This window comes from Octopus bimaculoides, chromosome 4 (assembly GCF_046866305.1).
Source record: "Octopus bimaculoides isolate indiv1 chromosome 4, ASM4686630v1, whole genome shotgun sequence".
Classification (NCBI taxonomy): Eukaryota; Metazoa; Mollusca; class Cephalopoda; order Octopoda; family Octopodidae; genus Octopus; species Octopus bimaculoides.
Genome location: NC_142931.1, coordinates 108,757,282 through 108,775,273, shown reverse-complemented (window position 1 = coordinate 108,775,273; position 17,992 = coordinate 108,757,282). Strand labels below are relative to the sequence as shown.

The window sequence follows — 17,992 nt, the reverse complement described above, 5'->3', positions numbered from 1 at the left end:
CATGTTAAAGTGAGTGCACTTCTTGATTTGAAGGTGAAAAGTCCTTATCAAATTAATCGAAAAAAGTTCAGTTTAATTTTGGACAGGTTTCATAAGCCCTAGGAAATATTAACATCCTAAGGGGCTCATTTACATACCACAGTAATATTAGCAAGAAGTATCTAATGTACCATGGCTGTGAAACCATATGGTTTTGGGTTCAGTCCCACTACATGGCACCTTGGCAAAGGGTCTTCTACTGTAACTTCAAGCTGACCAATGTCTTGTGAATGAGTTTGGTAGACTGAAACTGTAAAGAAGCTAATTGTATAAATGTGTGTGTGTGTGTGTCTTTGTTTGTCCTCCATTACCACTTGGCAGCTGATGTTGGTTTGTTTATGTCCTCATAACTTAGTTATTTGACAAAAGAGACTGATATGTACTAAACTTGTAAAAGGAAAATTAAGTACAGGGATGATTTGTTTGGCTAGAACACTAAAGAGTGGTGCTCCAGCATGGTTGCAGTCCAAAGTCTGAAACAGATAAATGATAAAGGATAAATTAAATTCCTGGTTAAATTACTGACAAATTTGTGTCTTCCAATTACTGTGGCTAACATTTTATTTTCTATAATAAATCATAAAAGGTTTCATTTAATTGTAACAGTATGTTCATGATAAAATTTCTCTCAGTTATTACCCAAGAATTTTTCTCATAACTCACTATATTTTTGTATCTTATGCATAAAAAAAGACAAAGTTAAACATTTTCAAGCTAACCTTTCCTTTAAAGGGAAGAGTAATTTGATTCATCCTAGCTCCATTTTGCTTCATTTGTTCCAAAATCTTCAATAATTGTTCATGAGTGTTTTTATTATCTTCTATTATAAGTGTTGTGTAATCAAGAGACTTCTGCCATGGAAGACTGCAAAATGGAAAAAATAGATTAAAAAATTATGTTGATATTAGAGTGTTATTTGTCATACAGTGGGTAAGTTGAGAAGTATATACTTTTGTCATCATGGGTAAAATCAGGAAATATGCATACATATAATTATTATAATTCAACTTTTATCAAATTTTCTGGTGCTTATAGAAACATGATGAAATTAACATAAATTTTCAAAAGACAAATATTAATTACTTCAGAATAAAATTAATTAAAACCAATTTGTCATTAGTATAACCTTTCTCATAACAACTGTCATTTACTCTCTCTCTTTCTTCTTTGTTTTTAAGATTCTTTCTTACTGTGTGTTGTATGTGTGTGAGTGTGTGTGTATGTATGAGTAAAGCATTTATCCATTTATCCTGCACCTCTTAGGGCAAGAAACCTACAACAAGAAACATCTTATACGATGGCCCTCTTCTCTCATACTTTAACCCGTCATCTCCAAGCAAAAAGATGCCTCTCTGTCAACATAGCCCCATTTAGTCAAAGGGTGTCTTAGTCTTTCAAATACATGGCCACATCAGTAATGTTGGTGCCATGTAACAAAAATCATCCAGTTCATGCTGTAAAGTGGTTGATGTTAGAAAGGGCATCCAACCATTACACCATGCTGAAGTAGACACTGGAACACAATGCAGTCTGTGGATCTGGTCAAACTGTCTTACTTATGTCAGCATAGAACATGGACCTTGAACATTCCACTCCTTAATGAAATAAGAAATAACATACCCCCTTTTGTTAATTACTATTCAATAAACTTAATCAAGCAAAAATTAATGTCACATGGACTATAAATGATAATGATGGCAAACATAGTGATGAAAACAATGATGATGAAAATGCTTTTCCTATTGTCCTGCATCTTAACATGACCTGACATTGATTAATATAACGACATACATAGTGTATAGAATACTCCCATGACAAACTAGTATATATATAATGCAAATAATTAGAAAATGGAGAAAACCACGGATTAACAAACACATCGATTGGATCACATTTATAACTTATTTTTTAAAATTGAAAAGTGACAACACAATATGTTATGTCACCTATTTGCTATGTCATGCTTTGTATTAAAAAATAAGCTATAAATGTGGTCCAACTGATGTGCTTGTTAATCTGTCGTTTTCTCCATTTTCTAATTATTTGCATTGGTTCCTGATAAACTCTTGTTTATCCTGTTGTTATCTGCACTCTATGTGTATGGTGTGCCTGCACACCAATGCCTGGGAATATTACAGGTAACGGATGCCGATAGGATATACAGATATTTTATCCCTTAGTCGGTTACTATAACTGCTAACACTGTTTACACTATATATATATATATATATATATATATATATATATATATATATAAATATATATATCAATGAGATATATTCTGTAAGTTAGTCTCAAAAGCTTTGATCTTCCATTTTCAAGCTTAGAGATCTTCTAATGCAAAGTATTGATTCGAGGCAGAAAATTAAAAATAAACCACAGTTACAATAACTGGCAATTATGAGGTAGAACCATGGCAAAAATTAACTACAGAACCAAACTTTAACAGGAAATTTTTGAGAAAATGCCAAATAAAATTTCTGCATTGATAATATCAAAATTATTTGATGTAATACAATAAAACATTTACATGGAAAGAATAAAAAGCAGATTCATTCATAAGTAGAAACATAGATATGTATATATGTATATATTTATATACTTTGTTGTTGCTTGTGAAAGATTGTGGCATTGAGCTATACATTCATTTCTTTCTTCTGCCAATTTGTTGTTAACATCTCGAGAATTGCTGTAAAACACAAAACATGAATAATTTTAAAGTTAATGTAAGCACGCATTAAAAAGCTATATTAGAAAAGACCAGACATAAATAACTTTCAAAGATGATGTAAACATACATTAGAAAAGAAAAAAGCTGCTTTCATTTTAGTTTGGCATGACATCATGCACACATTGATTTTTTTCTTATACAGCCAATTTTGTCTCAAACCAAATTTGATCACAGAAGTATTATTATCTGAAAAATCCTTGTTTTAATCCTATTTTTACTTGTTTAAATAACAGCTAAAGGACAGTATGTATAACGCTAAATCTCTTGTGATCCTTACATCTCCATAAACTTAAAACACAGAATAAGCTGTCTACAACTTTGGACCAAAAGAAGGGTTTTCTTTTTTTTTTGTGATGTTTTCATATAATCACTTCTTATCGGTAAATACTTCCCCATGTTTTAATTTTATTAAAATTTTTATTATTTTCACCAATATATACAGAATAAAAGCTATTTAAGATAATGTAAAAATAATTTTATTTGTTTGAGAATATAATGCATTTTTTTTTTGTAATACAATATTAATCTTATTTTAGTAAAATGTAATGTAAACAATAAGTAACAGCAAAATAAGACAATGATACATTAATATAAAATATGAACATGATTATTAACTATAACAGACAAGGACTTAAAAAGTGTATCTCACAATAAAAAAAAATACTGCACTAAACATTTAATTTTCACAAATATTCAGAAAATTAGACAAGTTGTATGTTTGAAAACAAGTTATACATAATACATAATTTTGACTGGTCTACAACTATTATTATTCAGTCTCAGCCAAGGTGGTGAGCTGGCAGAATTATTAGCGTGCCAGACAAAATGCTTAGTGGTATTTCGCCTGTTGTTATGTTCTGAGTTCAAATTTCGCTGAGGTCGACTTTACTGTTCATCCTTTCAAGGTCAATAAATTAAGTACCAGTTAAATATTGGGGTTGATGTAATCAACTTATCCCCTCTCCCAAAATGGCTGCCCTTGTGGTAAAATTTGAACCCATTATTCAGTCTCAGTGTTGTGCCTAGAAAATTAATGGCTATGCGCTTTATATCTATGGTAATACTAAGTCCTATTTCTTGAAATACTATAATCACATTTTCTCTAAATCTAACTAATAGCCACTTTTCATTAGAATCAGGCCATCATTATAATACAAACTGTAATCCATTTCAGGAAACCTTATTCTCAATTAATCTAGAACACAGAGTCCGATAATTTCTCTTACCTGTGCTTCATCATATGCTCCCAAGACATATCAAACATTTGTCCCTCACTTTCTTAACCTACTCTTTTACTCTTTTACTTGTTTCAGTCATTCGACTGCGGCCATGCTGGAGCACCGCCTTTTTAGTTGAGCAAATCGACCCCAGGACTTATTCTTTGGAAGCCTGGTACTTATTCTATCGGTCTCTTTTGCCGAACCACTAAGTTTACGGGGACGTAAACACACCAGCATCGGTTGTCAAGCGATGCTGGGGGGACAAACACAGACACACAAACATATACACACACATGCATACATATATATACATATATACAACGGGCTTCTTTCAGTTTCCGTCTACCAAATCCACTCACAAGGCTTTGGTCGGCCTGAGGCTATAGTAGAAGACACTTGCCCAAGGTGCCACGCAGTGGGACTGAACCCAGAACCATGTGGTTGGTAAGCAAGCTACTTACCACACAGCCACTCCTACGCCTATGTATTGTTATAGGAAAACAGGAGTGATTCTTTAGTATTCATAACCCTGTGTAACATGATTTTTTACCTTGGGTAGCAACTGTTATTTCCCTTTTGCTTACTCCTAGAAAGTATGAAAAATGGCTAATATTTCTTTCAAACTTTACTTTTGTTACATTTATTGAAACCCCAAAGAATCCTTCTCAACATAAGGCTATGATGCTCCCCCACTACTCCTGCCCATCATCAGAGATGCACATATTATCAGCCACTAATGGATATGCTCAAGTGGTTATGGTTAAGCAGCTGACAAGCAAATCTGTGGTATTGAGCAGAATATTTGCTTTAACAAAATTTCTGCTTCAGCATCTCAGTGCTGGATCTGTCTGAAATGTAATGGAAAAGAGGTAAGTTTCAAAACATTGATGTCTAGGTCACAAAAGCAAAGTTTGAAAAGAATAGCAATCATTTTCTCTGATTTCCAGATAGAATTAAATAGGAAATAACATTTACTAACCAAAAACAAAAATAAAAAATAAAATGATAAAATAAAAATTTTGTTAGACAGTGTAATCACATAAATGTTTGTCTCACTTGTGTCTGTGATTGTATTCACAAAAAAATCTAGGTCCTTCCAAAATCCACTCACAAGTTTTTGGTTAGCCCAGGGCTATTGTAGAAATTACTTGTTGAAGTTGCCAAGTAGTGTCACTGAACTCAAACTCAAAACCACATGATTGCAAAATAAAATTTCTTAACCATACAATCATGTTCACCTCATTTAAAAGAGATTTTGATATTTTGAAATTACTTTACCCTCCTTCGTCAGAATTATTCATTACAGTAATTACTATAATTTACCTTACTACAAACATAGTTTTAATCAATTAAGTGCTTTTTTTCTATTTTCACTTACTACAATAAGTATGTTAGCCCCAGGTTAACTATACATAAGTTTCTTTTAATGACTGCTACTTCTAGTAGTTCACATTAGTTAATTTTTACAGGTCTTCTTTAAAATCATATTTCAAGTTCCATGGTATGTTTTGACCGCTAGAAATAACAGTAGTGGAGACTATATTTAAAACAAATTTATTTTTATCTTCTCTTTAATTCTTGTGAGGCATTAGGAAGGGCATCCAACTGTAGAAACGATGCCAAAACAGACAATGATAACCTGGTGCAGTTCTACAGCTTGCCACCTCCTGTCAAACCATCTAACCAAAGCCAGCATGGAAGATGAATGTTGAATGATGATGATGATGATGATGATGATGATGATGATGATGATGATGATGCGTTCTTTCATTCTTTCACTTGTTTTAGCCAACAAACTGTGGCCATGCACAGGGTTTAGTTGCTGAAATTGACCCCAGCATATTTATTTTTAAGGTTGGTGCTTTATTGTTTTGGTCTCTTATTGCTGAATTGCTAATTCATGGGGATGTAAACAAACCAATACTGGTTGTCAGCTGATGAGAAAAAAAACATGGACACGGAAACACATACACACACAAACACAGTTCCCATTTATCAATCCACTCACAAAGCATTGGTTAGCCTGAGACACTTGCCCAAGGTTCTGCACATTGGGATTGAAACTGAAACCACATGATTTCAAGGTGAATTTGTTAAGCACACAGCCATAACTGTAACTAACATTGGTTAAGAGTTTATATAAATTTCTTCCTATCTAATTTCATATTTATTCAGAAATATTAATGTTTTTGTCATCTATAATAAAATTTAAACTTCTCTCAATATTATCCAAATTATTTGAGAGAAAACTTTCAAGTTCATATATGGTACTTGAGAGTTGTCTAGTTTGTGTATCAGTCTTGAATCAATTAAATTAATTAAAAAAAAACACAAAAACCTTCAGTTAGTGATCATAATTAAAATTGCGCATGAAAAGTTACTAACAACACATGTAAAATACATTTTTATGGTCAATACTGGAAGTTTCCATGGCAACTAATTACATAAACTAATAAAATAAAGATTTTTAAGGAATACTAGTGCAATTACAAGATATGTGACGAACATCAATAAACATTTTTCTTGCTCTAGGTATTACATTATGTGGTTACTGAAACATTTTAATTATTGAGTAAGTCTCAACGTGGTTGCTAAACCTGTAAGAAATAATAGCTAGATCTCACTCAAATCCTACTCTAGTGTCTTTAGAAAGAAGGGACACATTGTCTAATTTATTCCTAGATAAGCTATAAAGATGGGGTGGTCATGATGGATTGTGCATGCTCGGGGTTGACCTGGTCTTCAATAACGATATGCCGTAAACACAGATATGATCAGGAACTTAATTAGTTACTGTTTATTTGTTCTTCATCTTTTTCTTGGTGTTTCTCTCTGTCCTAATGCATTTAAAGTAGTTTTCTGATTAACCTAATTCAACACTCCTGAGAATTTGGATAAACACAACTTTTAAATAAATTCAATTTAAATTTTAATTATGCATCAATATTTTAATGCTAAATTTCAATTAAGTATCAATTTTCTTTGCTAAATACATCACTCTTAAAGATCATGTTAACTCATTTTTTTCCTAGCAAGGTAATATTTCTCCATAATCAAATGTGTTCTCATGGAAATGGACAATACTATTTGTATTTACAAGGCTATAGCCTGGAGTTGTAGTAGGAGACACTTGCGCACAGTACCATGCAGTGGGGAAACTATTTTTTTTTTCATTATGTAGCTGTTAGGAACAAAACTTGATAAAAGGTTCTTGTATAAAATTAAGATTGAAGTCTTAAATAGGAATTCTTAATTTGGGAATCCTGTATAATAGAAGGAGATTCAGGTGAGTTGATATCAAAAGGGTTTATAATTATATTGAATATTCCTTCATGTTTATATTCATATATGATCCTAATAGTAATAAATAATGATAACATCCATTAGCACATTATAGGAAAGGCTACAACTGATGAGAATAACTACTTTATATTTTATTGCTCTCAATGAACATTGGAGGGAAAAGTTTAAAAAATGTCATTATTGTCACAACTTTATCTTTGATAATAAGGACTTATAGCATTGCAACTGTGAAATTTTCCATGAGGCAAATGTCAAATGTCTTTGATGCACTAGGTATCTCATAACAGCATTTTAACCATAGGGGTTTGGAAAAAGGAAAGTTAATTAATTAAATCAACCCCTGTATTAATTAAATCAACCCATGTTTGAGTATACATGGAGTGCACATAGTGTTACCAAACAAATTTAGTGGGCCATAAATGAAAGATGACGTAACATATTAATATATAGCAAGCAGTGAATTTTAACTTACTAATCTCTCATTCAGATGTATTGATAGTATCAATATGGTAGATTGTATGTAATCTGATGAAGGAAATGGAAAGGAACACCTAACTCATGGGCCCATCCACCTATCAAAGCAACTTACAGATCGCCAGCTTCTTGATCATGATTGAGCCTTTTTTTTTAAAGGTCAGAAAAGAGCAAGAAGCCTTGGGTAGAGATATGCCGTCAATGGTCATAGGAAAGAAAAATCTTAGTAACTAAATATTATCAGGACAGTGAGACTAGTCTAGTGGGTCAAAAGTATCATCAATGACAACCACTCAGTGGATTGATGAGGACTCAGTATGTGGGGAGTCGACCGTAAAACATATGGTGCACGAGGACATCAAGTACAATTCATAAGTAATGAAACGGCAGTTTATGTGTGAGAAAATCTAATACAACCATAGAGTCATGTGACCTACAACATCACATGAGCTGACTTGCTTGATTTTGATTATTCTGGAATGGTGGGGGAAGTGATAGGGGGTAAGTTGAAGCCTTATAGTGTCAAAGAGTTCTTAGGAGCTGGCATCATAGGCATGATAGGGACCATAAGCAGGGGAAGTAACCTGATCCTGGTTGGTGGGGATCACTTTTATTACCATACTTTTGTTACATTGGGTTTGAGATTATTTTGTTAAATGACACTGATGTATCTAGTCAAAGGTGTGTGCTATTTGATTATGTAGTCTCATATAACCATGTGGTCTTGGGTTCAGTCCCACTATATGGCACCTTGGGTAAGCATCTACTATAGCCCCATACAACAGAAACCCATTGTATATATATATATACATACATACATATATATATCATCATCATCATCGTTTAACATCCGCTTTCCATGCTAGCATGGGTTGGACGATTTGACTGAGGACTGGTGAAACCAGATGGCTACACCAGGCTCCAATCTGATTTGGCAGAGTTTCTACAGCTGGGTGCCCTTCCTAACGCCAACCACTCCGAGAGTGTAGTGGGTGCTTTTACGTGCCACTGGCACAAAGGCCAGTCAGGTGGTACTGGCAACGGCCACGCTCAAGATGTTGTATTTTACGCATACATATATATATATATATATATATATATATATATATATATATATATATATATATATATATAGGAACAGGCATAGCTGTGTGGTAGGAAACTTGCTTCTCAATCACATGGATCTGGGTTCAGTCCCACTGTGTGGCACTCTGGGCAAGTGTCTTCTACTATAGCCTCAAGCTGACCAATGCCTTATGAGTGGATTTGGTACACAGAAAAACCCTTCAAGGTGGTGCTCCAGCATGGATGCAGTCAAATGGCTAAAACAAGTAAAAGAATAAAAGAATACACACACACATATTGTATATATTTGTGTATTTGTCGTGTACTCTTGTCTTGACATCATGTAATGATTGTAAACAAGCTTCACCATCATACAAATGATGTTGTTCATTTTCAATCTTCCACGAAAATTATATCTGGTCATGGGGAAGTATTAACCTGCTTGAAAACAGGAGAGGGTTGGTAGCAGGAAGGACTCCCAGCCACAGAAAATCTGCCTCAGCAAATTCCCTCTGACCCATGAAAAAGTGGATGTTAAATTATAATGATGATGATGACAAAGGTGATGATGAATATACATTGTAAAAAACCTTGAGGTAAACAACGATGAACATTAATATTATTACTATTACATTAATATTATTTTCAGAGTGGCTGTAAATGATCATTAGGACAATGCTGAAGACAATCCTGTTTAAAGTGTTTTGTCTTTTACTTCCTAGAATAACAATGTTTAATTTCAAGAGGTTGACCTTGATGTTACTCTGTGATCTTCTCATCAATAAATTGTCAAGTTCAGAAGTCTATGCTTCACTGAGAATCTCTAATAAGGCCAAAACATATCCAGAATTGTTTCCCTTAGTTGCCACAATGATTAAAATAACATTAGACATTGAGCTGATGTTGTCTTTTCCTTAACCAAGTAAGTATTTTTTCTTAGATTTTTGATACTCAGTACATTAAATATGTTAACACTAATTTAATTATTTTGTAAAACGAGCCAGTTAGAGAGCCCTTATGTTTTTTTTGATAATTTGTTTGAAATTGCAGCTGATTCTTTTTTAAATCAAAGCCTACAATATTACAAAAAAAGGGACATACTAGAAATGTAACCCCCTGATATAAAAAAAAAATATAGCCAGGACTGGAACACCAGCCATCAGATTTAATATGTTGTTAAACAACAGTGCTGATAATGTTGATGCCATCACTACCACTATTACTACTGCTACTATTACCAACAACAACACTGCCATCAACAACAACAACAACATCAAGAAATTACATGAATTAAAAGGAAATAACTAGTGTGAAATAAATTATTTCAGAGTAAAGTTTTAAAAAGAAAGTGAAGTACACTGGTATTTACTTATATTCTTTTCTCAGTTGTTCAATGTCCTTTAATAACTGAATCTTCTTTTTTCTTATTGCCTGCAAAATATTACAGAATAAAAACCATGTTTAGTGTTTGCTTTTAAAATTATTTTTGTGTTTATTTTTATAAATAGGAGGTTTTTAATTTGTTTAGATAGAGGAGTGATGATGGAACAATCTAAAGTGTGTTGAAAATTTGTATATGAAATGTACTAATTTCATCATGGAGACCTGCTGAAATTTCGCATGAACATTAAGCAAAGACTATCAATGCATGTGCCACTCTGAACAGGAAGGATCCAAATAAACTTGTGGAACCCACTTCATGGTGACATAAGAAGAGGATAATGTTGTCACACTTACATCGACAACTAGATCACAGACACTGGCCTAGAATTTATCCAAAACCTTGAGTCAGTGATGTTGGACTGAGAAATGTTGCTGTGGCCTAGGCTGGAACCCAGCCATAATAATAATAATTTCATCGTCATCATAATCATAACTGTCATTGGCTTCGTCATCATCATTTAATGTTCAAGTTCCAAGCTAGCACAGGTTGGATGGTTTCTCCAACCGCTTCAGTGTCTTCTTTGGAATGGAATCTAAAGCTGGATGTCCTTCAAAACACCAAGCACTTTACAGCATGTACTGTGTACTATTTTCATGGAATCAGCACTAGTGACTTCTTGCTGTAGAGAAACTAAATGGCAACTCACATTTTAAAAAAGTGGGGCAGTAGGTTGGGGTAGAGCTGGGAAAAGATAAAAATAGTGATGATGAGATATCTGCATGGACCCTGAAGTTATGAAGTGAGTAGAAGTGAATGGGGACAGAAAAACTGAGAGCATGAGTGAGTAGAGGTTGCAAGGGTGTATGGGAAAGTAAGAGATGGGAAATGGATGAAGGGGCGGTTGAATATAATGAATGAAGAATAAGCATTGAGTGGATGACAAGTAGGTGAAGTAGGGAACAATAGGTGACAACTGCAGAGATTGGGTATGATTGAAGGGTGGATATAATGAATAGCGAATAAAGGGTGAGGTGGGGTAACCAGGGCTGAAGAGCAGCAGAACAGTAAAGATGACATAGTAGGCAAGGGAAGGGTGTGAGACAGAGATGATGTTTGGGTGGGTATGTTGTAGAGGTATATAGGACAATTTGTATATTTACTAGAATTACTAGAATTTGTATATTTACTAGACCACACCAATAACTTTGGTGTGGTCCCTGTATTGCTTTTCGAGGTGTTAAGGCTCATTTCCTGATATTCCTCATTATTCCTCGTAACAATAATGGGCTATTATCTTACTATCTTGTTTTACTTACCTCTTAAAGATACTTACCTTGGTATATTAAAACACAAACGATACCATTGGGTGGGTTTCCATATGTTTTTCTAGGTATTATGGCTAAAATATGCAATGCAATACACTGTTTCGTAGTACCGGTATATTCCACAAAATGAGAAAAACACAGTCATTGTTTTATCTTTCAGATGCATACATAAATAAATAATTTTACATAGGTGGAATGATTAGAGGAGGTCTTCACGGTCATTTTAAGATCAAAACCAACCTCCTAACTCCATTCCTTGCAGAGATATCGCATTCTGAAAGTCGCAAAACTTTGTGTTCTTCTCGGTTTTTAGGTTGTGGCGCTTACGATGGTCTGTTATTAAATGCCTCAGTCAGCAAGTGTGCAATGGGGTCAATGTAATCAACTACCTGCTTCCCCAAAATTGCTGGACTTGTGCCAAAATTTGAAATTATTGTTATTATTATTATTATTATTCTGCTTGTTGCATAGCATTTGTTGCTGGAAGTGTAATACTGGTACCAGCTGTCCACAGCCTGTAAACTGAGGTGGCACCTTCAGTTATCAATCACTCTTCTAAGTATTCTAGCAATTCCAAAGAGTGTTGTTTTCAGTAAGTTCCCCACCCTGATGTTCCCACTGATTTTTTACTCAGTACTGAGTGCCCTGATGACAACTGGGACCATGACAAACTTTGCCATTGCTCACAAATGTTTTATCTCCAATGCTAGTAGTTCATATATCCCAATCTTCTTCAACAGTTTGCCATAAACCTTATTGTCAGCTGGACAAGCCACATCTAGAAACAAACACTGTTTCTTAGCTTCCTTAATCAACATAATCTGGTTTGCGATATTCAATTTCATGGTCATATTGTACCATATATTCTCATAAAATCTAAGTTGAAAACAATACACACCTCATACTGCTTTTCAAGTGCTACAATGTCCCGTCGTGGCACCAGATGGGCATATTCATACATTATCTTCTGCAAATTTTCTTCCATTGCCTCAGCACTTTCTGTGGACATTCTTTTGAAAGACAGAAAGAAAAAACAAAAAAGTTTATTTGTTTGTAAAACAGTAATTTATAAAGCATTAAAACATTTTGCTTATGTATTTGGTTTGCATGATCCTGATTTAACCTTATGCACTGAAACAGATTTTATTGCATCTTGGTAGGGTCATTATGCCAACAATAAACATATGTACTATTTCTTTTCCACTTCTTTAAACAAAAGATGTAAAATATAACCAGTGCATGTGCTTAATGTCGGCATAATGACCCTTCCAATATGTGAAAAGTTTGTAAAGCGGTTTTAGATAAAATAAAAGAACAATTCTCTCCTGAGACATCGAGTCACATTTTAAAATAAATGTGCATTATAAGACCGTGAGACAATCAAGCTTTTCTTAACAAGCGCTGTAGCTTATGTGAAGTGGATTATTTTCAAACTGAAATCATAAGTGACTTTATTTATTCAACTAGTTTCTTATATCACTTTTTAATTCGATCCACTAAATCAGTGAGTTTCAACTTTTTTCTCCAGTTTTACTTCTGTTTAACTGTGTTGATACCAACCAAACTGAAACTAATCCTGGTTGTATAATATTTTAAATTATCTATAAGCTCCTCTGCCTTTAATTTATACCCGCTGACTCGGAAGTAAGCTATGGATCCCCAAGTCCAAACTCCATTGTGAACTTGGATCCTAAAGGATTACCATTTACAGCATTACACAGCATACCTATTGGTTTAAATTATCAGTGGCCTAAACCCTTCCTACTCTATATATAAATACATACATACATATATATACGAGTATGCTCTAGCACTTGCCACCATTTCTCTCTGTCTTCTTTTACTCAAATATCCCTCTTGTATTCTGGTCCCCGTCTCTTGTGAGTATGCCCAGCATTTTGCAACCATCTCTCTCCTACTTTCTTTTGCACTCCTGTTGTCTCCCATCCTCTCTCTCTCTCCTTCTCCTGCTCTTCCCTCAAGTTGGGCAACCATGTATCCCCTCTACAACAGCACACTTGTTTTTGTCCCCATTTTCTCTCTCTCACTCTCTGTTTCTCTCTCACTCTGTCTGTCTCTTTTCCTCTCCCACTCTCTCTGACTCTCTCTCTCTCTCTGGCCAGGTAACCATGTACCTCCCCAACAACAAGACACCTGTTTCTGTCTATCTGTCTCAATATAACATTTCACTATCTGACACAAGATCCCCTCCTCCAATGCCCCTCTGTCCTCAAAGGATCCTTGTCTTGCAGGTTACTTGGTGAGCCTGCCAGTGTTGGTGCCACTTAAAAAGCATCAGTCCACACTGTAAAGTGGTTCGAATTTGGAAGGGCATCCAGCTGTAAAATCCCTGCTAAAACAGACACAGAAGTCTGGTGCAGGCTCCTGCCTGGCCAGCTTCTGTCAAACCACCCAACCCATCAACTTATGCCAGCATAGAAGAAGGATGTTAAATGATGATGATGATGATTATATATATATATATATATATATATATATATATATATTTACATGGGTAACTGAAGAAGTACATCAACTGCCTGAGTTATTAGGGTGAGGTACTACTCTAATACTTGCTGAAGACAGACTGATGTAAGTCACTAAAGAATCATAGAATCACTTCTCATCTTCAGGAATTTGTCTGCTGTAAGTTTTGTGTCAGAAATGATATCTTCAAAGAATTTATCCATGCAAAATTCCTCTGAAGAAACATAGTTCTGCGAATATATCTTGTCACTGACATATTAAGTGTAAAAAGATGTTTAGACACAATGCCATAGCCATTTGCAGGGTGGTGAGAGTCGATTATATTGACACCTAGCATGTGATTACAATCTTATTTCATTTCTCCCTTGGAAGGATGAAAGACAAAAATCGACTTTTGACCAGATTTAAATTCATAATGTAAAGAGCCATGACAAAATACTGCTTATTATTTCACACAACATTCTAAGGATTTTGCCAATATACTGTATTAAATAGTATAGATTGCTAAACAATAAAACTGAAAGCAGATATGTGACATATTCATCAATAAGAATTCATATCACATGCTTCCTGCGGATTAGGCACTTAATGGATATGCAACTAAATTCTTCAAACATATATATATATATATATATACACACACACACACACACACACACACACACAAACATACATAGATATGTACATAAATACATACATACATACATATAAATAATATGTCTTGCCAATGCAGACCAGCATTAGCTTCTTTGGAATTGGTTCGATCATATGTCTGTAAATGTGTATGTGTGTTTGTGTCTATGCATATCTATCTATTTACCAATATAGATATATATATATATGTGTGTGTGTGTGTGTGTGTAAATATATATAGATATACACACACATACCAAAGATTAAATCTTAGTAGATTTAACACTTATATCCTGCTGTCAGGGAGACGCTTTTCTGCTTGTGAAACATTTTCCGTTCCATGCCATATAAAATTTATTGAAATGGATTTGGCTACACAGAGGAAATCGTTAATGAGGATCTATTCTCAAGAACAGAAATTGTAATCTGTTCATAATATATTGCAGATTTGAAAGAACATATTTGTATATGAAGGTGTGCATATATGTGTGGGAGTTGCTGTGTTATATGGTTGGATACTTGATCTGCAATCCTGTATTGAAACATCATGGAAAAGTCAGATCAACTATTTAAAGCATTTACATACACACACACAAACACACAAGCATCTACACTATTTCATTGAATTATATTGTAATTGTGATAGCATTACACACAGTATAGCATCAAAACATTTTGTTATATAACAAAGATCTAATTACTGAGATAACTGTGTGGTTAAGAAGCTTGTTTTCCAAACAGGTGGCTTAGGGTTTGGTCCCACTATGCAGCACCTTATGCAATGTCTTCTTCTATAGACCCAGGCTGATTAATGACATGTGACTGAATTTGGTGGATAGACATTGTATGGAAGCCTGCTCTGTGTGCATGTGTGTGTATATATCTATAATATAATGGAGGAAGCTGCTTATTAATTAGGTATGTAACAATTACTAAAAGTACTAAAAGAAAGCAATATTAAAAGTTTCACCAACTGGAAATATTTTTATAAATTCATGTTCTAAGAAATTTCCTATAATTTTGATTTCAGAAGTTTACTGAAGTTTTTAATCTCCAAATTCTCGTAAATTTAAATATTGATTGCATTCACTGTGTCCAATTCTTCATAAATTTAAGTATACATTGCATTCACTGCAGAGGAGCTTTTAATGTTTAATAATAAACAATATCAATTTGTTGCAGGCGACATTTTACAGTTTCATTTCCAACAGTCTCTCATTCTCGCTCACCTCTATTTTCATTAATGATAATTTAATAATAGCTATATAACTTTGAAACGAGGCATAGTTTCAAGAATATTGTCAGTTTCCTGAGTTTGTTAAATGAATATTTTTGATAAAATGAAAATTCTTTAATATACAGGTACAATTTTTTTTTAAATGAAGAAGTGATTTCATTGGTATGGCTGCTTGAAACACTATAAGTCTTGCAATAATAACTATGTGATTGCTGCTATTTCTAGCATAAAATATTAGAAATTGATACTGATCTTGGCCAAAAGGCAGTGCTAAACAAGATAGTTTTTAACAAGCTTTCACTTACCCATTCTTTTCATTTCGTGTTTACACAAAATAGCTGTATAATTTTGATATGAGGCACAATTTCAAGAATATTATCAGTTTCTGGAGTTTGTTAAATGAATATTTTTGATAAAATGAAAATTCTTTAATACACTGGTATAATTTTTTATTTAAATAAAGAAGTGATTTTGTTGGTATGGCTGCTTGAAACATTATAAGTCTTGCAATAAAAACTATGTGATTGCTGCTATGTCTAGCATGCTAAACAAGATAGTTTTTAACAAGCTTTCACTTACCCATTCTTTCCATTTCGTGTTTACACAAAATAGCTGTATAATTTTGATATGAGGCACAATTTCAAGAATAATATCAGTTTCTGGAGTTTGTTAAATGAATATTTTTGATAAAATGAAAATTCTTTAATACACTGGTATAATTTGTTTTATTTAAATAAAGAAGTGATTTTGTTGGTATGGCTGCTTGGAATACTATAAGCCTTACCAATAATAACTCTGTGATCGCTGCTATTTCTAGCACGCTAAATAAGATAATTATTAATGAACTTTCACATATATGTGACTGAAAAAGAAAATTTAGCAGCAAAGGCTCAATGGCAGAGAGAATGGATGGGCAACTGAATCAGATGAAACCAGGGCAGAACAACTGAAGCAGATGTCTGAATATGCACTGAGACGTAGATATGATTCTGTTTCCACTACATATGACCGGCTGGTTAGGGTATCTCTAGATAAGAATATTCTACTTCAAAATAATGGTGAAAGAGAGTTTGCTAATTACCTTCTTGATGTAGGAAATGGTAACACTTCTGTTGAACAAAACCTAGGTGGATTCAAAATCAAACTACCCAATGACCTTTGCCTTGAAAGTGGTACTCTTTCAGATCTATGTGATTTTGTATATGCTGACCTCAAAAATAACTTCACAAACCCTGTGTGGCTTGCAAAAAGAACCACTGTTACTCGAACAAATGAAGCAGCACAATTTGTGAATGATTATCTGTTGACCAGGTTCCCTGATGAGCTAAATATATACAGAAGCTCAGATACAGTTGATAATGAAACTTCATACCCAATCAGATTCATCAACAAACTTACACTATCAAGGTTTCCACCACACATTCTCAAACTGAAGAAAAAATGCTGCATAATGCTTCTGAGAAATTTAGATGCAACTAATGGACATTGCAATAGCACATGCTACATCATTGTCACTTCACATGACCATGTTACTGAAGCTGAGGTTGCTTCTAGTCTTTATGCAGGATCAACTCTGCTAATCCCAAGAATACCACATGTATCTCAAGAAATGAAATTTCCATTCACATTTACATGCAAACAATTTCCTGTCAAGCCAGCTTTTGCCTTGACGTGCAACAAGGCACAAGGACAGACTTTTGAACAAATTGGAATATATCTTCCAACACAGTTCTTCGCACATGGTCAGCTGTATGTTGCATTATCTAGAGTTTGAAAAAAGGGTAATGTAAAAATATTGACTGAGAGAAATGGAAACAGTATGATTATTAACAATTGTGTCTACAAGGAGATACTACTTTAAAGCAAACTATGCTTTTTAGCAAGTTTCAGTAAATAGAATTAACACATAAATTATATGTTAAGTAACATACATTTGTGAAAAATTAAATTGTTTTGGCATATTTCAACACATGCCAGATGAATGACATCGTTATATTAGATCATTTTAAATTTGGGTATATTTGAAAAAGTAAGGAAATGCCATTCCCATGTTTTCTCACAGCACCAAACTTGTGTGTGTGTGTGTGTGTGTGC

The 17,992-nt window shown here is 33.9% G+C and overlaps 1 protein-coding gene across 4 annotated transcripts in view; it reads right to left on the bottom strand.

Annotated features, from left to right (window-relative positions):
- LOC106875477 (translin-associated factor X-interacting protein 1) overlaps positions 1–17,992 on the bottom strand; it is a 153,293-nt gene that overhangs the window by 70,128 nt on the left and 65,173 nt on the right. For all 4 annotated transcript variants that reach the window (XM_014923636.3, XM_089351163.1, XM_089351165.1 and 1 more), the window contains exons 7-10: positions 12,440–12,551; positions 10,202–10,263; positions 2,642–2,728; positions 759–903 (exon numbers count right to left, since the gene is read on the bottom strand). In XM_014923636.3, coding sequence (XP_014779122.1) covers positions 759–903; positions 2,642–2,728; positions 10,202–10,263; positions 12,440–12,551 — 406 coding nt within the window. The remainder of the gene's footprint in view (positions 1–758; positions 904–2,641; positions 2,729–10,201; positions 10,264–12,439; positions 12,552–17,992) is intronic.